A 26,384-nucleotide genomic window follows, 5' to 3' on the forward strand; every position below is an offset into this window, starting at 1 on the left:
CTTTTCAAAACTTCATTGGTTTTATTTATTGTGTGTGTGGGGGGGGGTCAGAGAAGAACTCTGCAGAGTCAGCTCTCTCCTCTGTGGGCTCCAGAGACAAACTCAGGCTGTTGGGTTTGTGCCTTTTCCCCATGCAGCCATCTTGTCAGATCTTCACTTAGCTTTTTGGGACAGCTGTCTCTCACTAAACTTGGAGAACACTGACTGGCTAGGCTGGCTGCTAGCAAGTCCCAGGGATCCTCCTGCCTGCTGCAGCCTTGGGGGCACTGGCACATGCCTCCACGTCCAGCTTCTCACAAGGGTGCTGGAGATCTGAACACATGTCTGCATGGTTGCACGGGGGTGGGGGACTGGGGGGGGCAGTGGTGACAGGGTCATGCTATGTAGCACAGGCTGGCCTGAGACAGGCGATCCTTCTGCTTTAGACTTTAGAGCAATGGGATTGTAAGTGTGCACCACCATGTCTGGCTTCTGACGTGGTTCCAAAACATCACAGGCTTCCCGTGTGGGTCCACACAGTGACACGCAGACACACTCACGGAGTGGCACAGTATGAGCTTGGTGTAGTGTGACAGAGAGAATGTTCTTCAGAAGGCAGGGAGGGAGGGCAGTGGGGTCTCTATAAAAAGGAACAGGAAAGCTAAAGGCCTTGATAATCATGGCTAAAGGAGTTTTTCTCCCTCTTAGTAACAAAAGCCCATGACGAGGCCTTCAAAAGAGGTTACCCCCCCCAAAACGCAACGGCCTGACAAGAGCATGTGTGTTGAGGGACACGATGCTGGTGTGGGAGAATCCTACTTTCTTCTCCCAAGCGTACAGGCTGACAAGGTAACAATTAAGGGAGGTCGCATTTCTAGTGAAAACTCGGTGTATAGAAATGGTTGTGGCAGCACGGGAATAAAAGGTTAATGAGAAGGGCAGTCCCTGAGGAGCTCAAAGAAGGGCGGGAAGCTGGTCACTTGGAGACCAGCCGAGGGTGACAGCCGGCTTCACTTATGCGGATGCGGCGTGGCTGCCTGGTAGAGCAGCTGGGACCTACAGAGGTAGCCATGGGTTGGCAGTCAGTCCAAGGAGGTCATGGCAGATTCCCTCTCTCCTGTTCTTGGACAAGTGCGTAAACAGCTGGGTAGCAGGTTTCTTTCCTGTCGATGGTTGCTGCCTGCGATCCCAAGGCTGAGACCTTGGGATCGCAACCTGGAGCCTCAGCAGGGGCCTCTGCGTGACTCCTGTGAAGTGTACAGTCCGTTCAGCACTGGAAAGCTGCACCCCAACTCCCCCAAGGAGCGGCTTGGCAGTAAGTGAACTTTTTTGTCCTCAACCCAGGAAAAAAAGTACAAAAAGAACAAGCCTAGGAACAAATAAGGGAACAAGTCTTGGATTCTACCCAAAAGTTAAAAAAAAAACAAGGCAGACACACAGGAACAAAATAGCACCAGCTCCCCTTATATATCCACTGTGTTATGTTAGGTTTCCCATGCTCTAAGCAGAAGTGTGTGTGTGTTGTGTGTATGTGTGTGTGTTGTGTGGGGTTCGAAGGAATCGCGGTAAAGAGAAGCAATCACAGAAAAAAAACAGCACTTAGTCAAACCCCCTAGCACACAGCTACAGGAAGGGCACGAGAAGAAATCCACCACAGTTTTAGAGAAGTTGGACTTTCTCACCTTTTCGAAGCTCTTAAGTGTGACTTCATATATAAGCTCAGCATTGGGTTCAATGCCAAATTTAGGCTTCCCTGACTCTCCAAAACCGTATCTGAAATGGAGAGTAAAGAGACAAGACTTTAAAAGAACTGGAGTATCTCAGGCAGTTCTTTGGTGCTCTGAGGCGCAGGATCAGCCTGCTGTGTATCAGAGACCAGAGAAACAGCAGAGGCTGAAGGAGAAACACCCACGCTTCAGTGCTGTGCTCTGTTAGATCATACACACACTCACACGCACACTCAGACACACACGCACACACACACTTCCTGTACTACCTATCTGGGACAGCCTACATGATATACTTTTCAACATTGATGTCTTTTTCTCTGCTTGATTTTAGACTTAATTCTTTCCTTTTTTGCTACAAGGAATTTCTCCCTTCAAGCTTTATGGGCAGAAAGGACACTACTACAACCATTAGTAAAATCAACAGTTCTATTTTAATCACTTTTAGCATTTTTGTCATCTATTATTACTGCCTTTTGTTGACCTTCAGCAGCTTCATACCTGTATATAAGGGATTTGTCATTTTACCCCAGCTCCCTCCTCTCCCACTGGAACCTTTTCCCCACCATGTTCTTTCCTATCTGAGTTTCCTAAGGACTCTGTTTTAGAATGAGCTTCTCACTCTAAGCACTGCCGCCTTCCGACAGCACTGCCTCCAATCAGATAAACCAGAGGGATGGCACATCAGCAAAGAAAACAGCTCCTAAAGAGTTAAAAGGTACACCACAGCCAGTAGTCCAGCAGTCCACTGAGAGGTATGCAAATTTTTATACCTGTCTAAAACGCAGTAAACTCCCTTTAGCCTAAACTTACTAAGTTAAAAAAAAGACAAACTAAGCTGGGCAGTGGTGGCACACGCCTTTAATCCTAGCACTCAGGAGGCAGAGATAGGCAGATCTCTGAGTTTGAGGCTAACCTGGTCTACAAAGCTACCCAGAGAAACCCTGTCTCAAAATACAAATAAACAAACGGACAAAATAAAACCTAAAGGGATGAAAATTTCACTTTGAGGGACAGGGTCTGGCTATGTAGGGTGCTGGTTTGCAGGGGCATGGTTTGCAGAGGCATGCCATCACACTGAATGTTTATAAACGACTCTAGGGAACTACTTCAGATCTTATATGGGAAGCCTGCACACCACGGAGCTCTGCCTGTCTGCTTTAGGGTTTCCCAGCGCCCAGAACACTGTCCTAAACTAGGTGTGGTGGCGCACAACTATAATCTCAGCACTTGGGAGGCAGGGGCAGGCAGATCTCTGCGAATTTCAGGACAGCCAAGGCTACAAACAGACGATCTTGAAAAAACCAAAAAGAAAAATTAGAACAATGCTCAGCCTAATAGCAAGAGGTTCACCAGAACACCATTTTTTATCTGCCATGAGCCAAAGTATTCTTGAAATATGAAATGACATAAAAAGTTATGTCAGCTCAAACTTGCAGGCCATGGTTTGAAAGAAGTCAAGACTGGGTTAAGGCTAGGAATCTTCCACTTGGGTCTTCTTGGGGGCCAAGGAGCTGGGGGAGAGCACACACCACACTGCATGTGCTGCTTCTATTCCTTGTTTGCGTTTTCCAGGAAAGCCTGCTTACTCCCTCACCTCCACTGTTATACAAGAAAATGAGCAGCTGGCACAGATGCCTGCAAAGGCCTGGGCGCGGCTGCTCTAATACCAGGCAAAGGGCACCTTCAGCAAAGCAATAAAGGAAAGGGTACGACTGCCAGTGGCCAGTTCTAGGAAAGGGTGCCTGCTTTCCTGCACGTGAGAGCTGTCCCTCACCTGCTGCAAAGGAGGCCGGCAGGTGTCAGGTGGGGGCGCTTCTTACGTCTGCCGCTGAGAGCATCATGACTGGCAGTTTTGCTAACTAGGGACAAATGCATCAGGTGAACTGCATTCAGCTTGGAACAGTGGTGCTTACTGGGTTGGTTTTAACCCTTCAGGAGACATTTAGCAATATCTAGAGATCTTCTGAGTAGGGCTGCTATTGGTTGGCAGAGTCCAGGAATATTGCTGTACATCCTCCTGACACAGGACAATCTCTCTCTGCCACAACCAAGAATTACCTAGTCCCAAACATCAGTAGTGGTGAGGCCTGCCTAAGAGGGGACCCTCTCTGGAGCTTCCATGACAGGAAGGGCGGGGTGGGGTGAGGTATGAGGAATGCGGGGACTGGTTTGGAGGAGATGCAGCCAGGCTATTACCAGTGGGATCAGAGAAGATTGAAGACGATTACTTGTACCATCTCTCCTGGTTAAACCAGTAAGCCCGGTGGACACGTGTTCCTGGGAGCCCTGGTACACACCCATTCGCTCCACAAACAGCTAGCCTGACTGTTGAGCAGACGATGCCCAACTCACACTGGCTCAGACTGGGCAAAGTAGGACCTGACTGAAAGAAGAGACACAGAATGGGGTCCAGAGTCAGTGCCCCGAGCAACGGCTGCCTGTAGGGCAGACACACAGGGGGCGGTGGCCTGGCAATGCACAGCAGCACCTGAATGGACTCTCACCAGCTGAAGCTGACAGCGGAGACCGTGCTTCCTGAGAGCTCAGAGACAAGGGGAAGCCAGGACCAAATTCAGACCTTACTGTCCTAAGGACGCAAATGCTGTGAACCACACAACTAGCTCATAATCAGAGTGAGCACTCCTCCAGCCTGGGTTTGTTTGGGGTGGTTAGAGAACAGGTGCAAAGTAAAAAGAAGGAAAGAGAAAAAGGTTAACTTTACCAATACTTAACCTAAAACAAAAGAGAGAGCAGTCACATTTGATTACTTATTTGAGCAGAGCAAACAAATTTAAGAAAAGTGAGAAAAAAACTTCCTGGAGTGGGAAGACCTCCAAGAGAGGACCACCACTGGACAGTGTTTTAAAGAACACTGCAAAGAAAAGACACTGTCCCAGTGAGAGAGAAAACTTTGGACGCTTTGTTGATTTCTTATGCGAACACCCTGTCAAGGAGTCTATAGATGTCAGGGAAGAAGGGTATGTGTGTGGGGGGGGGGTTGGAAGGTGAAATACAGAAGAGTACAAATTGGATCAGTATTTCTTTTGAATAGGATAAGATACTTCATTGCATGCATACAATCATACTTGGTGCATAGGGATGTTCTACATACATGTACACTATCACACACGCACATGGAGACAGTGTAGACAGCATGGTACAGAATGTACTTCAAAGAACTCAATATACCAACAAAATACCCTGGACATACCCAGGGGAGCAGGAAAAAAAAACCTTTATACACCAAAACTTGCGAGAACTTGATGGTTCTTATGCCTGAAAAGATTTGAAAAGTCTGTGGTCCAAGGGTAAAATGAATGAAAGGCATTGCAAAAAGCGTTAAGAGCTAGGGAGGGAGGGCTTTCCTGGGTAGGGTCTGTCAAGTGCGCTGCTTGACTACTCCACTCAGGTCTCTGCAGTCTCGAAAGGCTCAGGGCAGTCAGGTGACCTACCCAGGTGCCACCACTGAGGCTACAGAGGACAAGGCTCAACCGCCAATGACTGGTGGCCAACCCTTCAAACCTAATGAACAGAAAGCAATTTGACTTGCTTTGTTATCTGACCAGCTGGGTTAAGACTTACAGATCTGGGTCATGTGTCCCTGAATGCTCACACTTTACAGAGACACAGACCCCCCCCCGAGTGTGGAGCTACTGTAATTTCGGAATGTTAGATTAGAAGTGATTAGCAAACTTTAATCCCAGCACTTGGAGCCAGAGGCAGGCAGAGTTTGAAGCCAGCCTGGTCTACACAGTTGAGTTTCGGGGCAACCAGAGTTACTAAGTGAGAAGATATCTCAAAAAAAGAAAGAAGGAAAGAAAAGAAAAAGAAAACAAAAGACTAGCGACTGTAGGCTATGAAGAACCTGCTCTGTAAGGGGAAAAAGTAGCAGCAGAGTGAACTACAGTCCACTGCAAACTCAAACCCTGAAGCAGGACCACAGCAGAGGAAAAGCAGGGCTGGGAGAAAGGTAGCAGATAAAAGGGCCTCCCGACAGCTTCAGAATCAGGAAGAGAGCATTCTGGGAGAACTTTCAAGGAAGTGTCGGCACAGCTAAGACTACTGAGAAACAGGATCATAGAGAAGCATTGGCCCTTTGTCACTGGACCCTTGAGGGGTGAGGGCAGGCTGAAGAGTCTCAGATCTCAGATCTGCCAGAGGCAATCGGTGAGCCCCTGAGGCCACTCTGGCCAAGGAGATGCTCTTGCATAGAGGCATCCCTGGATCCTTTCAGGGTCCATTCCTCAAGATAGAAGACTTGAATTTATGGTATAATTTTAGACCAAAAATAATACAAAACATGTTTTCACAAGAGACTGTCAGTGCCGGATAGTTCTAAGCTTGGAAGTGCTAATGGCTATCCTTATGACGGGAAAAATTTAGGCAAAAATGAGTCATCTCTGCTGTCTTTAGATCCAGGAAGAACAAGCTGGGTTTCTTCCTTCAGGGACCCCATATAAGAATGTGGCATGCGCTCAAGTGGCATGAATCATGCCCCACTCCAGCTCTCAACCCCCCTGCTGAACTCGGTCTTTGCTGACGTGGCGCCACGGCACAGGACAAATCAAACACCAGGCTCGGGAGTCCTACTCTTAAACACACCTAAGCTGAGCTAACCGCTCACAAACTTCCCGACGGTCACCTGGCTCAGTGAGAAACACGGAGTGAGAGAGCAGGTTTGATAGCTACACTGGAAACGGGCGCTTCTTACCGTGGTCCAAGATACAAGACACACTGCTCTTCCCTCTGCATTTTCTCCAGGGCCTTGTCAATCCCAATGGGGATGTCGTGGTCTTCTCCTTCACCAACAACGAACACCACATCTCTGCAATCAAACATCCTTCCACCACAGCAGCCTTCCAGGTGGACTGAGGGTGAGGAGACACAACAGTCACAAGCCGCCCCTCAGCACTGCCTGTTGAGTGAACGGCCAACAGAGCAGCAACTCCACTCCCCCTCTGTCTACGAGACACACATGGTGTCTTCTAGAAGCTTTGCCCACCCCGTCTGGAAGTTTAAGAACAAGAATATTTGTCTGTTTTAGGTTAAATGAATACTAGTTTTCTTACCTGTGTCACAAGGTCAAGATATACTGGCTTATTTAAACACACAGTTAGGAGAATGCCACACATCTAGTCTTGACAATATACAACGATGGCTTAACCATCTGTAACAGTATCTTGGGTTCAGATGCTTGGGCAAAATAAATAAACAAATAATAATGTCTAGCCTGAATGTTATTTTTCCAATGATACATTCATGTTAGATTTTCTTTTCTTGAGGCAGTCTTTTTATATATCTCAGGCTGGCCTGGAACTCTTATTTTCCTGCCTCCGCATTCCAAATGCTTTATTATTATACTATAACAGGCATGCACACATCTTGTTCCAATTACTTTGTATGGTGGTGAGGACTGACCCCAGGGACCTGTGCAAAAAATCAACCACAGAGTTATACCAGCCCCAACCACCTTTAATGCCAATGCTACACATGCCTTTCCACTCAGGTCTTTTACTCAGGAAGAAAAAGGAATGGCCTGAGAGGCAGTACAACAGCCACCATGATTCCTCTTTGATAATCCAGTAACTTCTTAGGCTGCTTAACTGATTTGGGGTAAGTAACTAAGTAACTTGCTTTACAGAGTCCTGAGAATCCTCTCTTACACGTTAACTCCATGTCCTGTGACTGCTATCATCTTCCAAACACAGACCCAATTCCAACTCACTCCACCACTCTTACTATCTGACCTCAAGTCACCTAAAAGGCCTGAGAGTCTACGACTCTGCTTTAGTTAGAAGCCACCTTTAAAGCAGGTTCTCTGATCCCCCACCATTAGGTGAGGTCTGAGGAGTGAGAACTCTGGAGGGTAAACGGCAGTGAACTACCGACAGCAGGGCTCAGTCAGCAGTCACGACAACCTCCAGGACGAACACCACGCTGGTTCTTCCCACTGCTGTCAACCCAGATGCTGAGTCAGTTCCTTCAAACAAGGGCTGCAGCCTGGATCTCAGGATGTGGCACAGAGTATCTTGTTTTATTTCCCACACTTGTGAATATCTATGATGATGTCTGTAGTATGACCACTTTTGGAATGTTCTAGATAAAATAATACCTAACTTGCAGCCCCCCCCCAGTGTAGGAGGAACGTGGAAAAAACCAGGTTGAATATACGTAAGAGGTATCCAGCTAGACAGTAGTGAGCACAGTCACTTCTATTTTAAAAATAGATTGAACTTTAAAATATATGCACACCAGAGGTTTGGGAGCACAGTTGAAGCCTAAGGTGCTTTTTCTAAAGGAACTGGGTTTTTAGGAGGTTAGGTATCTAATCTAAGCCTAGCTACTCAAAAGGCTGAGGCTGGAGAATCACACATTGTTGCCTATCTCACAAAAAACAGGGAAGTTAGGGACAGGGACAGATCGCAGTGACAGAGTACTTGCCCAGTAGGTACAAAGCCTGAGGTTCAGCCCCCAGAACCTCAAAAAATAAACAGAATTTAGACCAACGGATGGTCCTTCTCGCAAGAGATCTGCTGAGTATAGGAGTTCTCATCCATGCACAAGATAACCACGTCTCTAGGATTGAGATCTATCTTCCAGTCGCTCACAACTTGGCAGATTTGGCGGGGGAGGGAATTCTGAAGTTTATTGTTAGATGATTACCTTCCTCCCAAAGTGCAATATCTTGGGAGGAAGCTATCAGTACATTTGTTGTGGCTTTTGGTTGATCAAGTCTGAATGTGTTTTCAAAACAGGAAGTCCAGAGACTTCTGCAAAGGGTCCCCACTTATCCGTCAGTTCCCTAGACTGACTGGCAATCATGTAATGTGTCTGAAATGACTACACGATTTCGTAAGTTCTCTTTCAGGGTGCAGGGAAGAGCAACACAGGAAACACGCGAAAAACAGCAGAAAGTCAAAGTATAACGAAGGCACAGTTAGGGAAAGGAACACTGAGGCTGGGAGGTGGCTGCTCTTGCCACGGCCTCGGCCGGGGTTCAATTCCTAGCACTGTATGCAAGTTCATAACTATCTGCAACTCTAGTTCCTGGGAATCCAAAGCCCTCTTTTGGCTTCTGTGGTAACTGCATGCATGTGGTATACACACACACACACACACACACACACACACACACACACACACACACACACACACACACACACACCTAAAAAGGAAAAAAGAGACTTTATTAATATGCATGTGTGTGTTTGAGTGTAAGCTATATGTGTACAGGTAGTCAGTCAGAGGCCAGAAGAGGGCATCAGATCCCCTAAACTGGAGTCATAGGCAATTCTGAGCTGTCCAGCATAGGTTCTGGGTAGTATGCTGCCTCTGGAAGGGCAGCCGTTAACACAAGGAAGCTCAGCTGGTAGGTGTCAGTCTCAGATGGTGCAAGAGTACCTGTTCCCACAAGTTGTGCTCTCATGTCTACACACACTAATAATGTAACCAAACATCTTCAGTGACATTCCCACACGCAAGTGTCCTCACACATTCGTGCACCACCACCTCATAACACGGCCTTTGGGATGTCAGAGAAAAAGGAAGGCCCAGAGCAGGGTGAACACAGCCCAGGACTCTCCATCGAGAAGGAGAAAGGTCCTCACTGGCTGGTCTGTCTAGCTGGCTCTGAACACTGCTCTGACAAGTCCCACAAGGTTGCTGACAAGAGGTCACCACCAGGGCTCGGGGAAGGCTGCTGCTACACAGAAAGGACTCCCTCTGAGGTGATCGAGGCAGAGGCACTCAGTTCCTATGGAGCCCATTTCTTCTGCTTGGGCTCTGGAAGACCTGTGGGTGCTTTTGACTTTGTATTCCTCAGTACAAATACTCACTTAATAAATATTTAATAAAAGCCAGCATGACTCACTGGGGAGCTCAGCCTCGAGGGCTCAGGAGGTCTGTTGCTAATCTCATCCAGCATGATTTACAGGAAGCAAATGATCTATGACGTGCTCGAAGTGAGCAGAACATACAGGATGCTTCTACTTAGGGCTTTTTTAGTAAAGAGAAATAAGCAAGTTAAAAAGAGACAATATTTTCTCTTGACTGAAAGTCTATGTAACCTGGAAGGGGGTGCTCCAACAAACCCCACAAACTCAAACCAAACCGAATTACCCAAGTTTAGCTGCGCAATCCAGAATGTAACCACATCAAGTGAGCCCGGTCGCTGCAAAACACCATTTCCACTGGAGCTCTGACTTATTGTTCTCTGACTGCCCTGGAGCAATTTTGTTTTGAAGAGCACAGAACACCCTGTTCTGAATGTGGCTGGCACATGAACTCAATGTGCTGACAGCAATTTGTTCTCTGATTAAACTGGGGGGGGAGAAGAGCACACAGCAGTAACAAAAACTGGAATGCAAAAACCCCCTAACCGTACAGCTTGTATTTCAGGAAGCAAAACCGAGGAGGCGGCTGCCTAACTTTAAAAAGGTCTGTAAACGCCACAGCTTAAGACGATAGCTTGGTGAGCGTCTGCTTTCCCTTTGCTAATTATAGCAGCTGGTGTCTGATAGCTCCGCACTCCTTCCCAAAACAATGACTGGGCCATGGGGATCTGGACGGGAACGCTGTAATGGCATTACTACTAGGAGAGACCGGTCATCTGGCTAGAGAGAACCAAGTTATGACTGCTCACTCCCACTCGGCAGGGCTCTGCTGCCTAATTCATGTGGAAAGTGGTTCGCTGACACAACAGGGTTTCCAAGAGAGTGGCTGCTAGTAAGGCCAAGAAGGCAAGCAGAGATGAGTTCCTAAAAGCAGTGAGGCACACTCATCACAAGGACATTATTCCTATCAGGCTTGGTGGTCAGGTTTCCCCCAGATTGCCCGGTCTTCTCTGTTCCAGAGGAGGTCCGCAGTGACACAGACACTTGCACTGGGCAGGCGTGGGACTTGACTACCGGATCGGTAAACAATGATTATCTGACCACTCTTCCCTGCAACAGGGTAGAACTTGAAGCAGACCTTGGCACTAATCAGTCCCGGTCTGCCACCTAACAACCCTGGCTACAGGAAAAGTTTTTTCATCCATGGAGGGTGACACTAGCTAACTTGTAACCGTAGAATAAGCCAGACACTCAAAAGCCAAGTATAGTGCCATTTGGAAAGCAGAAACAAGAGATCACTGCCAGTTTGAGACCAGTCGGGGCTACACAGTTGGAAGACAATCAGAGCTACCTAGAGAGAGCTAGTCAAGTAAAACTACCACCACCACCAGGAAATTAAATCTAAAGAGTTGAGTCCTCAGGATGTAATTAATAGTGAAGTGCCTATTATCAAAACACCGGGTGTTAATTCTCCACACCGCACAAAATAAATAACTAAAAATGCAGAGTGGACACAGTGAAAAGTGCAATTTTAGGGAAATTTCATCACCACTCAAGAGACAGAGAGCCAAGAGGACCAGTGTTAGTGACATGACACCTTGTCTCTCCAGAAAAGAAAGGGCTAGACAGATGGCTCGGCTATTAGATGCACTGGCTGCTCTCGTAGAGGACCTGGATTCAGTTCCTAGCACCCACATGGTGGCTCACAAGTATCTGTAACTCCAGTTCTATGGGACATGATGCCCATTTCTACCCTTTTCATGCATCAGATATGTATGTGGTACACAGACACACATGCAGGCAAAACACACACATGCTTAAAACAAAATTTAAAAAAAAGTAAAAGAAAACAAAGCAGAACAAAAAAACAGTTAAGTGTTAAGTTAAAGCATGTGACCATTCTTCACATATCAGGGTGTCTGCCATGAGCAAACACTGTATTAAGTGTGGATATGAAAATGAACTCAAGGAATGAGAGATACGGTTATTCGTGCATATTAACAGTAAATCACTCAACATTCCATGGAATGCACCTGATGACTCCACAGTTGTCAAGTATAAGGAGGATTCCCAGCAGGCCGGGCCAGAGCTACACCCTGCTCTGTACACTGCAACACTTAGCACACAGTTCAGGACCCCAAAATAAGTATTTACTTCGTGACTAATCTGAAAACAGGGCTTCTAAGGAAAAGCTGGCAATTTTCACTAACTTACGGGAATTTTCCTTTCTGAATCTACTGGTCAGTACTCTGATCTTAACAAGCTCCAGGAGGCTCAAGTCCGTCACTGACCCACAGCTTTTGTTTTGTACAACTATCCTAAAATGAATGATGCGTGGGTGGTTTGTTCTTTTTCAAATAATAAAAAAGATTTTCTATTATGATTTTACTCAAAAACCTGGAGATACTTTCTAGAGGAAGGAGCAACATAAATCTAAAATGTAAGAAAGACTATACACTACATTTTAGACCAAGAATACACTGAGCTGTTTTGTGAGAATGTAATGAAATGGCTTCGAGAACCTGTGATTTCTTTCTGTGGCCATCTGCTGGACACCACTAAACACGTGGAAAGTGTGTGAGCGACAGGACCAGAGTGCTCACAATTTACCTCAGCACAGGCATACGCAAAACACTCCTTCTATTTCAATCTCTGGTGTGTTTTTGCCACTTCGTTTACAGGAAACAGATATCTTGATCTTGACATTTTGACATTAGAAGTCTTGGTGCCTTTAATTGATAGTCTTCATTCCTTTATTCATTCATGCATTCATTCCTTTATTCATTCATTATTCATGCTACGTGAAGGCCCCAGAGGTTGGTGTTGAATATTTTCCATCTTTTGTTTTTGTTTTTTGAGACAGGGTTTCTCTGTGCAGCTCTGACTATCCTGGAACTCACTCTGTAGACCAGGCTGGCCTTGAACTCGCAGAGACACTCCTGCCTCTGCCTCTTTTGTTTTACTTTTTCGAGACTTTTTTTCCTGTAGCTTTGGAGCCTGTCCTGGAACTCACTAGGTAGACCCATCTGGACTCACAGAACTCTGCCAGTCTCTGCCTCCCAAGTGCTGGCATTAAAGGTGTGCGCCACCAATGCCCGGCTGCCTCTGCCTCTTAAATGCTGACATTAAAGACGTGTGCCACCATAGTAGGCTCTGCCTTATTTTTTCAAAATAAGGTCTCTCAGAGAACCTGAAATTTATTGACTTGGCTAAACTGGATGGTTAATGAGCTCCAAGGGTCTGTCGCCCTGTTCTGTCTGGAAACACCCCCCCACCCCCAACAATCTCATCAGGCTGTAGCTACATGAAAAGCTGCTTCTTCCTGCCTGTCACTATTGCCCCGTCTGTGCCGGCAGCTTTTCTGTTGTGTGGCTGATGGGAAATGCCTGCCCTCTACCCCATTACCCAGATTTTGTTTGTTCTTCTCCTGCATCTCCAGAGATGCTCTTGCCCATTATTCAGATCACCAGCTTAGATGTGGAGAAACTATCCGTTTCATTCTTCTGCCCTTCTGGGCTTTCAATTTCAATGAACATCAATTTCTACACTTTCTTATCCTCCTTTCCATTCAGAAGTCTGGGTGGGTTTTTGTTTTGTTTTTGAGCTCTGAGTTCGCTCTTAAGCTAAAGACAGTGGTCTGTGTCTTACCTACCTCTTTGTTTTCTGCTAGATTTCCTCACACATTTCATACCTGCTGAGCAATCCCTGCTGTCTGCATATATATCCCCAGGGTCAGAGCACCAAATGACTACAGCTACCTGCACTATTATCCCAAGCAGACAACATAACTGTAAGGGACACAGACGAAGATTTCTTAAGTAGTTATTAGGCAGCTATACACACAAGGTTGGGTATGCCCTGCCTTATTACTGATGTACGGAAAGAGACTGAGCCCTCCAGCATTGTTTACTGGTGTGGAGAGCTGCCACGCCCAACACATGTTTCAGAAGCTCAAGGACACCTTATATTCCTGCTCTGTAGTCCAAATCTAACCCTGGAGTCTCCTGCGGCTTGTCCCTTGCTGCATGTAGTCTGGAGCCAGGCCTTAGCTTCTGAGCAGTGACAAGGGCGATCCCCTCAGGCAGCTAGTTTTCAGTCCTTGGCTGCAGACTAGAGTCACCTGGGAGTTTAAAACAATATTTGCCTCTGCGAGTCTCTTTGAGATTTTTATTTGATGGGCTGGAGGCTTGGGCATGGAGTTAATTCTCTTCGAGCCAGGCTGAGTTACTACAACAGAGGCCTGCTGCTGCTGCCCCACGCGGTTTCACAGCACTCCCGATGATTGCCCCATAGCCTGTTTTGGCTCCTTGCACCAGCTGATTGGGAGCTTGGAGTTCTGCCCGAGCTTGTTGAGAAGAACGGTATGTACCTCTACAGAGGTCTTCTCAACACCTGCTCTGGGCTGCATTTACAGAATCCAGTGTCCATCAGTCTAAATCCATCTACTCTATACATTTCATTTTATTTATCTATTGATCTATTTATTTATTTATTTGAGACAAGGTTTCACTGTTTAGCCCGGCTGTCCTTGAACTCACTATGTAGATTAGATTGGGCTGACCTCAAATTCACAGAGACCGAACTGCCTCTGCCTTTATCTATCTTCCGAGTGCTGGCATTAAAGGTGTGTGCCAGTGTACCTGGCACTTTATATATTTCATAAACTCGAGATTCTGATCCCCTCTCTTTTTTTTAACTTTTTCTTTAATTTTTGAGACAGGTTCTCACTCTGTAGCTCTGGCTACCCAGGAACTCACTAGTAGACCAGGCTGGTCTCGAACCCACAGGGTTCCCCTACGTGGGTTGAAGGTGTGTGCTACCAGGAGCTTTCCTTTTCAAAAGTAACTCTCTCTCTTCCGCCTATCATTTCACTGGGTTGGGAGGTGAGAGGGAGGAGATTCTCCCACAGCAGCAGCCTGGAGGTTACAGTGGGAACTGCACACTTGGAAACACTGCCCATCACTGTCTGCATGTGCATCCCAGGGCAGCCGAAAGCAAGGGGAGAGAAAGAGCCCCACACAGCCAGCACGCCCATCATCAACACCAACAACCAGAAATCCCCGAGAGCCCTGCTGAAGTACAACTGAATCTTCTAAGACAGCAACAAGACGCTTAGAAGGGGCAGTGTGGGCCCCAGCACGCCCAGTTGAAGAAGGGTGATGACTCAAGTGCCAGTCGCCAAGTCATGACAACCAGAGCGCGCAGAACACAGCGACTCTTCTTTATGATGGAGAAAGGACAATTTGAATAAAATGACAAGACAGTAATTTTACTGGGTGAGAAAAGGCACAGAAGAACAGAATCTACGGCTGATTTATAAAAGGGAGAAGTTTTGGTAAGAGTAAAATGCAGATTCTGAGAAAAAAATAAATTCCACAAATCTAAAAGCAGCACAAAAGTTACGACTTAATAGCCTTCCATCCAGTCCAAGAACAAAACCTATCACTATTAAGAAGATACAAAATTGCCGGGCGCTGGTGGCACAAGCCTTTAATCCCAGTACTCGGGAGGCAGAGGCAGGCGGATCTCTATGAGTTCGAGGCCAACCTGGTCTACAGAGCAAGGTGCAGGATAGCCTTCAAAACAATACAGAGAAACCCTGTCTTGAAACCCCCCCCAAAAAAGAAGATACAAGATGAAAATTAAGACTGTTAATGGAGTAGGAACTGAACTGGTTCCTTTCCATAAGTCCAGTTAAAGGAAGCAAACCAAGCTCTGTAAATACAGCACAGAGGTAGGAAAAGAAAATTCATTGTACAGGACAAACCCCAGCTTCCACCCCTTTGCCATAACTGCCACGACAACTCACATAGGAAAAGAAAATCAGTCCCATTTTACACAGGAGAAAGCTAGATACTCAAGGCTGTTAAAGGTGTCTGAGACAGGAAATAGGCAGCAATTCCAAGGCTCAAAAGTTCAGTCTGTGACTTGCAAAGCTTGTGTATACCCTATGTCTGACTACCCCACTGACTCCAATCCATGACTTCCAAAGCCTGTGTTTAGCCTATTCTGACAGCCCCTCTGTACACAGAAACTCTTAGTTATTACCATAATGTGTGATAGTTAAGAGTGATTTGATGCATATTCTAGGACTGCATGTGTCAGCACACTGTAATTATATTGAAAAAAGAAGCCCCAGATGAGCGAAGGAAGAACAAACTTGTGGTGCTAAATGGAACTATGTAACTACATGTGCTCACCGTCTTTAAGGACCTGCGATGTATAGGGGTGTTTTGCCTGCATGTATGTCTGTGTGCCTGTTGCCTTCAGAGGTCGGAACAGGGCTTGACATGCCCTGGGACTGGAGTTACAGACAGGTGTAAGCCTCCACGTGTGTGCTGGGAGTCGAACCTGGGTCCTCTGGAAAAGCAGTCATTGATCTTAACTGCTGAGGCCTGCACCCACAGTTTCACTACATCCGAGACTGCTACAGAAATCCACTCGGATGCTTGTGCATTCCTAGCCCCGCCTGCTAAGAAGCTCTAGGAGCATGAAGTGCCCCACACAAACACCTGAGCCCCTGACTCAGCTTCTAAATACTATTTCCAACGAAAGGGAACAGGTGCTCATGTAAAAATGGTTGATTCCAGGACTGGGGCAGGGGCTTCACACCTCACAGTATCACAAAGTGAGGAGGGCAAAACAAAAAGCTAACAATCTTCTTCACGAGCAGCAAGTAAGTGCAGCGGTGTGGTGAGAAGAGCCGGCTGGACGGCCTTCCCAGTGCCAAGCCCGGGACCGTCTGAGAGCTCGCACGGGAAGGTAAACAGCCATGAACACAGCCAGAGGGGACAGACCTTCCTTACAATACAACTGCAACTATTAAATGTGGGATGGAAACAAACTATCATAAAGCAAATAGCAGTCAGCAGTGCTGTGTGCAGACTCACTAACGTGCACAAGGAGTAAAGGGAGGGTGTAAGAGAGACAGCGCTTCCAAACGGGAACGCCACAGACGGGAAGCATGGGAGAGGCTGCCCTGGCCCAGCAACCACCAGGAACCAAGGCATCACGTGCCTCTTGATGACGGTGAACAAAAAAGGGCCCATCACTGCACAGAGTCTTTTCCAAAACTCCAGTCTACCGACTGCAAACCCAACTGGAGGGTATTCCTACCAAACGGTAAATGTATCCCAAAATGCCAGGGTCTTAGGAAACGGAGAGTAATTTATTGCAAGGAAATAAAGCCATGAAAGCTAAAAGCAGATTCTGAATTTGACACTGGACTAGAAAACACGTTAGTGTGGTGATGGGCGTGGGACACTAACTTCCTGGTCTTGACAAATGCCTCGTGGATACATAAGATCTTAACACCAGGAGAAAAACAGTCTGGAACAGTTTGCAACTTTTCTCTAAGTCTACATATTTTCCAAACAAACTTAAAAAATGTGATTTCTTGAATAACTACCCAAATCAAGGTCGCCTCACTGGCTCCAAGCCACTTCTACAGAGGCACAGTTCTGTAGTGGGATAATTGTGACAGCTGTTCCTTTTAGCTTAGTTGTCAAAACCCCCCATTGAAAGGACATTATGAAGCTGGACTTGGTGGCACATGGCTTTAATCCTAGCACTCAGGAGGCAGAGGCAGGCAAATCTTGAGTTTGTGGCCAGCCTGGTCTATACAGAGTGAGTTCCAGGACAGCCAGGGCTGCACAGAGAAATCCTGTCTTCAAACACCAAAAAAAAAAAAAAAAAAAGAAAAGAAAAGAAAATAATAAACCTGAACTAATTGTGAGATTTGTATTCTGAAACATGGTTCTAAATAGTATGCATATGCTAAACATAAAAACTCGATTAATCCTAGCTGGGTGGTGGTGGCGTACGCCTTTAGTCCCAGCACTCAGGAGGCAGAGGCAGGAGGATCTCTGTGAGTTCCGAACCAGCCTGGTCTACAAGAGCGAGTTCCAGGACAGCCTCTAAAGCCACAGAGAAACCCTGTCTTGAAAAACAAACAAACAAACAACAACAACAACAACAAAACCACCTCAATCAATCCAGTTGTTTTGTTCAGAAACATCCATTTTAGTGACTTGGCTTCTCCTGGATGCACATCTTTCTCACAACTCCTTTCTGAGCTCAGGAACCACAGCTCCACATGCTCACAGTGCAGAAGGTTTTTGTGGACTGCCTAGTGTGTGTCAGACACACAGCAGACGTTAAAAAAAAAGTGATGAAGGGAAACCTTGGTCCTCAGGCAGGCGGGCAAACCTGGTGAAGTAAGGTGCCAATCGGATGCAGTACACTCAGTGAGGACTCGTCTCCCCGTCTTCAGATGAAGACGTTAAAATAGCTCCAGGTTGACTTGGCAACCAGCACAACAGTACTTGGTCCCCAGCCACCCCATAGAGAGTGAACACAGATGTCCAACTCTCCACTGCTCTGCTCAATAGTTCTGCAATCTTGGGCCATTTACATGACATCACTGAATTAATTTTCCTCACTTGGGGATAATAAATCTCACCTCCTCAAGTTCCCATGAGAAAGACAGAAAGAAATGCCCTCCAGAGATCTAGGGACTGAGAATTCTTTGGTAGACAGGACTACTGTGTGAGTTTATAGATGCTGCCAGATGCCTGTAACACACATTAAATGCAGTTATTAGATGAGTGTTGAACCGGAAACTGTTCTTGAGATATATATTCAATGCATTCATCTTATTTTTAATTTTTAAATATTGTGTGTGCATGAACCATGGAGACCAGAAGAGGGTGCTGGAACTGGAGCTATGGGTGGATTTGAGTCACTGGATGTAGGATTGGGAACCAAAGAGAGCAGCAAGCTCTCATAACTGCTGAGCCGTGTCTGCAGCCCACAACGTGTCTATTTTGACAACCAGATTTTCTGATGACTCTGTACTTTGCTCATACCAGGAAAGGACTGGCTCCTGGCAGCAGGACTTACCCTCCACTGTCGCCCCTTCGTTTGGATTGGAGTAGCCCTCTCCTTTCCGTTTGATTCTACGGATAATGCCCGAATCTTCAAATAAGTCCTCTCCTTTGAAATCAAGGAGTTCAATCTAGAGTGGAAAAGGCCAGAGTCAGTTTAACACAGCTACTTTACGAGACTCCATCTTTATCATATGGCTTAGATGGAGGAAAGCAGAGGAAGCCAACACTGCAGTCCGCAACCCTCGGAAACAGCCCTGTGTAATGACAATGTCTAGGACTCCATCCTGTGAGGCTGCAGTGCAGAGACAGACAGGAAATACTAGGACAACTGCCTTATGGGCAAAAGGCCAAAGCTATAAGGTGCTGGCGCAGAACGCTTTTGTCTGACTCCAATGCTACTGGACCCCACCCCAGATTCATGTAGTCTCCAAGATTTAAAACTTAAGATCTGGTCTTCAACTGACTGAAGATGTACTTTCACCTTGTTAGATAAAAAATCAAGTTTTACCAATGAAGTGTAATTAATTCAACACAGACTAAACAATGCACTGCCACTTACTGTCCTGACGAAGCTTAGAGGGCAGTTGTAAACCTTCACAGCTTACCATTTTAATGCCAGTCACCACCATTTCCGGCCTGTCAGTTTTGAGTGTCTTACTTCCCCTACTGACCAGAGCTTGTATTTCTAAATCTTTGTCTTTTGTTTGTTTGGATAAGCCCCTTTTGTGCCAGAGACACATTTCTAAGAAAGCACAGACACATCCTCTGGGTGTGTGGGAAACAATTCAAGAAGCTAGGCTCCAAGAGGAATAAGCTGGGGCGGGTTCTCGGCGGCAAACCCAGCTGCCCTCCCACTGTGCAGCATGGCACATGCCGGCTAGGAGACAACACGCATACTTGCCTCAAAAAAGAGAGTTGCATTCGAGGGAATTTTCGGGAGGCTGCCAGCAGAGCCATAAGCATATTCTGGTTTACACAGTAAGTGGCAGATCTCTCCTTTCTTCATGGTAGACACCCCAATGTCCCAGGCTTTGATAACCTGGCCTGAGAGAAAGCAAGAAAACATGTTGTTTCCAACAGAAATCAAATCTGCCAAAGTGTCAGAGCTATAAAGTCTGGATGCTCCTGCTCAGCTGTAGGAGTGCAGCAGCCTACCTGTGCACTGTCAGTATCTGAGTCAGCCTCACAGTGCAGCGCAAGCTAGTCTACAACTACCAATTCTCCGGCTGGATTGCCTCTGCCTCTAGGGCCTGCACAACAGGCATGTGCTCCACGGGTAATACTCACAGCTCTTACCATATGCAGCACTAACTACATCTTATTGCGGGCCTGAAGAGATGCCCAGTGGTTAAGAGCACCTTGTAGACATACCTACAGCCAGAACATCAATGCACATGACAAAGAAACAAACGAACAAAGCCTCACTGTAAACAGTCTCCAATCTTTTGGGAAACAACAGAGAATTTAAGCAACAACAAAACACACTGGGGGGTTATTACATCAATCAAAACCTTACACATTTGGGCTACAGCCATGTCTTGTTGGCAAATCACTTGTTGACAAGCTTGCTGACCTGATTGCTATTCCTGAGACTCAAGTGATAGGAGGAAGGAACTGATTCCTGTAAGGCTGTTCTCTGACCTACACACAGACACACACACAGACATACACACATATACACATAAACAGACACACAGACATATATACACATACAGACACACATACACACACATACATAAAAAGAAGTGTAATTTAAAAATTAATGAAAACACTTAAGCCTTTAAAGTAGGAGCAGACAAGTGGAGTGACAGAAAGCTGGGCCTGGTAAGATCAAGAGGCCCTGTATGTATGAAAGCAAGTAGAGCAAAGGCATTTGCTATTCTGGACTTCAGTTTAGACTTTGCTAAATTTTATAACTTTTCAGAACATCAGTTTTGCTTAGTTATTATTTAATATAACACATGCTTATTATTAAGACATGACAGGCCAGGCGGTAGTGGTGCACACCTTTAATCCCAGCGCCTGGGAGATAGAGGCAGACGGATTTCTGAGTTTGAGGCCAGCCTGGTTTCCAGAGCAAGTTCCAGGACATCCAAGGTTACACAGAGAAACCCTGTCTCAAAAAACTGAAGATATGACAAAAAATATTCAGAAAATGAATGCTAGAGGTTAGCCATTTCTTCTGTGTAAAAAGCCACTGCTAGTTAGAGCTCTTGTGTCATTCCAGTAGGCAGTGTCACTTGAGTAAGTTAAAAACATAAATGAAGCCAGGCTTGGTGGTGGCACACATCTTTAAACCCAGCACTTGGGAAGTAGAGGCAGGCTGATCTCTGAGTCTGAGGTCAGTCTGGGTCTACAGATTGAGTTCCAGGACAGCCAAGATTACACAGAGAAACCCTAATTTAATATACCAAAAACCCCACAAATGACAGCACATTATAATTCAATCCTGAACTCCTTTCCAGTTAACAACTTCATCTCCTCTCTTCATTACTAGGAGGAGGTCATGCATTTTAGGTGTTAAGAGTATTAGATGCTGACCTCAGGTCTGCATTTTACTAGCTTTGAAAACTTATGTAAGTTTAATCTGTTCCCTGACCTGAAAAACTTAAATAACAGCACCCAGAATGTAGCTTTTTATAGTATTCCAAACACATGGCACGTGCCTGGCACATAGTACAATCTAATAAAGGAAAGCTGCTGCCTCACGATCACCACCACAAACAAACCCCTCTCTTTTGGCTTTTTGAGACAGGGTCTTACTACACAGTTCAGGATGGCCTCGAACTTGTAATCCTCAGCCTCAGCCTCTAAGTGCTGGATCACAGAAATGACCACCTATCTTTGTCACTCTTTGTGGCGCACTCGTGTGTGTGTGTGTGTGTGTGTGTGTGTGTGTGTGTGTGTGTGTACACAATGTGTGTACGATGTGTGCCTGTGCCATGGTGCATGTGTGGAGGTCAGAGGGCAACAACTTCGTAGAGTCGGTTTCTCCTTCCATCTTCTTTTCCCCTTTGGCTCCAGGGGTCATACCTAGGTCATCAGGTTTGCAAGGCTAAGTGCTTTTACCCCCTGAGCCATCTCACCAGCCCTGTCTATCTTACTCTCCTTACTTTACTTACCATGTGTGCATGCATATGAAAGTCAGGAAAACTGGTGGTCCTGGGGATCCAACTCAGACCATCAGGCTCTGAGGCATGAGCCATGTCGTAAGTTCTCATGTACGTATGCATATGCATGTGTGTGCTGTGTGTATGTATGTATATGTGTGTGCGTGTGTATGCTTGTATGTGTGCATGTATGTGTGTGTTTGTGAGCCACCATGTGGTTGCCAGGAATTGAACTCAGGACCTCTGGAAGAACAGTCAGTGCTCTTAACCGCTGAGCCATCTCTCCAGCCCGTATATGTGTGTTTGTGTGGATGTATGTATGTATTTAAGACAGGATTTCTCTGTGTAGTCCTAGCTGTACTAAAACAGGCTCTGCAGACCAGGCTGGCCTCAAACTCAAAAGTCTGCCTGTCTCTGCCTCCCAAGTGCTGGGATTAAAAATGTGGGCCAGCACCGGCTCCTACCTCATCCTTAACGGTTGTATAGTACTGCCATCTCCTTTTGAGAAAGGTATCACCAACAGTCTTGTAATGAGGGTTAGGCTTAGCTACTTTATGCAAGTATATCTAGAGTGTAAATTCCTAAGTGGCGTTCAATCTTAATAACAATTATTATCCAACTGCCTTTATAAAATGGCTGTATCAGGGTATCCATCCACACACTCAGTTCTGAGAATGGCCTGGACTGAAAGTTTGGTGCTGAAGTTGCTTTCCTGTCACTCTTCGAACACTGCGATTTCAGTTCACACTCTGACGCCTTTAGAACAGCAGCAAAACAAATAACCCTAACCCAAACAATCTGAAGACAGATACTTTACACTCTGAGCCATCTCTCTAGATCCCAGGAAGAGAACTCTGTGTGTGTGTGTGTGTGTGTGTTTGTGTGTGTGTGTGTGAACAAGGTTTCTCTGTGTAGCCCTAGTGGTCCTAGAACTCGTTCTGTAGACCAGGCTGGCCTCAAACTAACAGAGATCTACCTGCCTCTGCCTCCTGAGTGCTGGGATTAAAGGCGTGCGACACCATCACCACCAGGAAGCAAATTTTTAAAACTAACTATCGTCTTGAATTGATAGAGAACTGTCAGTCTAAAACTCCTGTATGTTGGTGGGTGTACTACTATGCATCTCCTCAAAGCATCTGGTCAATTCATAAAAAACAAGGGGCCTGCTAGAGACAACAGTATAAAAGTCCACTCTCCCCTTCTAGGAGTCTGCAATGCAGAAGCGTTACTACAGGAAGAGAGTTGCATTGTTAGGGTTGTCATTACTGCCAGAGACAACAGTATAAAAGTCCACTCTCCCCTTCTAGGAGTCTGCAATGCAGAAGCGTTACTACAGGAAGAGAGTTGCATTGTTAGGGTTGTCATTACTGCCAGAGACAACAGTATAAAAGTCCACTCTCCCCTTCTAGGAGTCTGCAATGCAGAAGCGTTACTACAGGAAGAGAGTTGCATTGTTAGGGTTGTCATTACTGAGACAGGTTCTCAGGTGCCCAAGGCTCCCCACCAACCTTAGGTAGTTGCTAAGGATAGCCCTGAACTCCTCATCGCCCTGCCCCCACTTCTCCAGCGCAGGGTTACAGTGTGCACCGTCACACCACTCCCCTGACCTGATTTCTGAAAAGCAATACCAAGAGAAAGAACACTGAAACACAGAGAACACAATTTTAAAACCTCTAAAATCTTTGCAACCAAGGGAATTGTCGATTTCCTTTAAATTATGTATATATATATGTATATATATAATTTTTGCTTGTTTCTGTATTAACTTCTTATATGCCTATTCTTAAAACTGGCATGGTTCATTTTTTGGCTCTGTATCCTTCTCAGCACAGTTCACATTATAAAATCACATTTCTTGATGTCTGAACACATGACCTTTCGTAATCAGAGCATCCCATTTTTTTTGTAATGTTTATGTTGCCGATATATTTTACTAGCATCAAATTCCAGTGAACAATATTGACACTAACTCTGCATGGCTTTCTTTGTACAGTGAATGCCTGTAATTGATATGCATGATCCACATTGGTTGGTAGGTTAAAAACTGTTAAGAATCATGCAAACAACATATACACACCTCATTTTATAAAACACGGACAGCCTATTAATTCACAGTGTGTTAGTGGGCAAGGCTTTGTCTGCTCATATGACCCTTCTAGGTTACAGGAAAGCTCCCTGAATGTGGACCGAGATCTAACAATACAGGTGATCAGAGTGCAGCCTCTTCTGGTGAAGTGCTCTGAAGGCTGCTTTACTTTAACTCTTTTACTTACCTCTAATTTTAGGACACTTTTAGCATTTCTTGTAACAAATTTTTCTAGAGTGTCATACAAGTTTTTCTTCCCTTTTACACATTAATTTTATATATCTACTGAAAAAATATACTTGGAAGAAGTACACAGAGGTAGCTAGGTTTAAGATAACTGTTAATAAGAGAAATTAAAAATGTAGTCCTTGGCACCTGCCAGTGCTTAGACACAGGCTGTTAGGCCTCCGTGTCGTCAGAGGCCGGCCTAGGGCTGGTAGCAAGGCCATGCAGTCCTCCTTTTGGACACAAACAAGCTCATGAAACATCAACATCAGACGAGGTCACTGTATAACCACTGTAAACCCAGACAAAACAGACACTTAAAAATTTCAATCTAAGCTTGGATAGAAAATAAGGTCACTGTGCATTCTACAAAATACCAAACAGCCCCCTCTCCTGGCTGATACGGGTGACTGTTGCATCTTACCGTGGGTCTCTCCAGTCTTACTCTGCTCCAAGCAGAAATCTTCATTCTCAAACACAGATCACCTGACATCATAACTCTCCAAGCCAGAGCAAAGCCCTACTTGTTCAAACCCCCCCCCCAATTACACAGTCGCCCAAATCCTACCAACATATGTTCTGACATGTCCTCACCTACTCCATGGTGCTATGTACATTGTCTCTGGCAGGGGCTGACCCAGAGTGTTCAACTGTAGTGTGCTCCTGGTAGTCTGTGACTGTAGAGGACCCATGTCCAGGTCACTCAAGGGCACAGTGTGTGGATCATTGCTTTGCTCAGTGGGATCCAGTTCCATCACTCGGGCTTTCTCAAACAACTAGAGCAAAAGCTAGTCCAGAGCTAGTTAACACTGCCAACCACATTCCTTTGGGTCTAGTTCATAGAACCACTGGGCCAGAAGGATGAACATTTCCAAGACTGCATCTTTATCTTGCATATAGAGTATGCCAAAAATATATTCTAGAAAATGTATTCTTATATTTGATCTGGATCTCAATTTTACTACCTCAAACACAATGTATCAATTTTAGGAGTCCTATTCCAAATAATATTTATACCTCTTATACCTACATCGACATAGGCAAATTGAGTTTAAAGACTGGGCTGGGAAATAGCTCAGTGTGTATGCCAAGTATTAGGCTCTGAGTTACAGCCCCAGCTGTATGCAGAAGCCAGGCCTTGTGACAGGTACTACTAGCCCCTGCATGGGGAAGCCAGACAGGAGGACCCCAAGTCTCACTGGATAGCCAGTGTAGCTGAATGGGTGAACCTTAGGTCCAAATGACATATCTCAAAAGCAACATGGACAGCTCCCAAGTATGGTGTCTGATCTCTACACACATGCACACAAATGTGAACGTGACACACGTGCACAATACACACAAGTAAACAGATAAAATGTATGTGAAAGTCCAGGATGAGAGCAATGCACTATATTTTTTCCTTTCTTCTGTAAGGGTGTGTGTGTGTGTGTGTGTGTGTGTGTGTGTATTTATGTATTTATTTATTTTCTGGTTAAAAACCCATATGAGCTGGGTGGCAGTGGAGCACACTTTAATCCCAGTACTTGGGAGGCAGAGGTAGGTGGATCTCTGAGTTTGAGACCAGCCTGGTCTACAGCCAGGGCGATTACACAGAAAACCACGTCTCGAGAAAAACAAAACAAAACCAAAATCCACACGATACTTTATTATTATCATTTATTTTTGTTTTCTTTTTTTGTTTGTTTGTTTTGTTTTTCGAGTCAAGGTTTCTCTATTGTTTTGGAGCCTGTCCTGGAACTCGCTCTGTAGACCAGGCTGGCCTTGAACTCAGAGATCCGCCTGCCTCTGTCTCCCAGGTGCTAGGATTAAAGGGGTGTACCACCAACGCCCAGCTTCCACATGATACTTTAAAAAAGGCATTCTAGTTTAATCACCCAACACTTTCCTTTGTAATAAAGGCTGCTTTAGTGATTCCTACTGCAAAACTCCCCTCTCTGACTTCACACGTTTAACTGCGGTAAACAGTTTATCATCTTAAGTATTTTTCAGTGCACTTGGTGTGACTACACCTACAATGCTTGTAGCTCAGCTCCTAAGTGTTCTCATTTTGCTCATCTGAAACTTCAAACGGGAGCACACGCCCCTTTTCCCTCTCTGCTTGGCCACCCTCACTCTTTCTGTTTTTCAGAACGTGCTTCTCTATCAACACTTAATACAAGTGGCGTCACAAAGCATTCATCTTTGTGGTGGGGCATTTCATTAGCATAATGTCTTTTGAGGTTGATCACTGGTGCAGTGTGTGCCAGACTTTCCTTCTTCTTTAAGACGGAGATATAACCCACTGTCAGGCTGTACAGCATGCTGTCCACCAGTCACCTGCTGTCACTGTAAGGCTTTACCACTGTCCATCAGTCACCCGCTGTCACTGTAAGGCTGTACCACAACGTCTATCAGTTACCTGCTGGACATTTTGGATGCTTGAACCTTTTGATCAGGGTGACTAATGTGCTGTGAATGTGTGTAAATATGAGACCCTTCACACAGTTCTTTTGGATACCTATCCAGAAGTAGACTGCTGGATCAACAGATGA

General features: G+C 45.6%; 1 protein-coding gene across 3 annotated transcripts in view; it reads right to left on the reverse strand.

The window, feature by feature from the left end:
* The window catches only part of Fkbp5 (FKBP prolyl isomerase 5), an 83,594-nt gene that overhangs the window by 11,774 nt on the left and 45,436 nt on the right, over nucleotides 1-26,384 (reverse strand). For all 3 annotated transcript variants that reach the window (XM_040732138.1, XM_021235848.2, XM_040732139.1), the window contains 4 exons: nucleotides 19,331-19,473; nucleotides 18,443-18,557; nucleotides 6,421-6,577; nucleotides 1,662-1,752 (listed from right to left, as the gene is read on the reverse strand). In XM_040732138.1, the coding sequence (XP_040588072.1) occupies nucleotides 1,662-1,752; nucleotides 6,421-6,577; nucleotides 18,443-18,557; nucleotides 19,331-19,473 (506 nt within the window). The remainder of the gene's footprint in view (nucleotides 1-1,661; nucleotides 1,753-6,420; nucleotides 6,578-18,442; nucleotides 18,558-19,330; nucleotides 19,474-26,384) is intronic.

The sequence above is a fragment of the Mesocricetus auratus genome, unplaced genomic scaffold, assembly GCF_017639785.1.
Source record: "Mesocricetus auratus isolate SY011 unplaced genomic scaffold, BCM_Maur_2.0 Super-Scaffold_100027, whole genome shotgun sequence".
NCBI classification, from domain to species: Eukaryota; Metazoa; Chordata; class Mammalia; order Rodentia; family Cricetidae; genus Mesocricetus; species Mesocricetus auratus.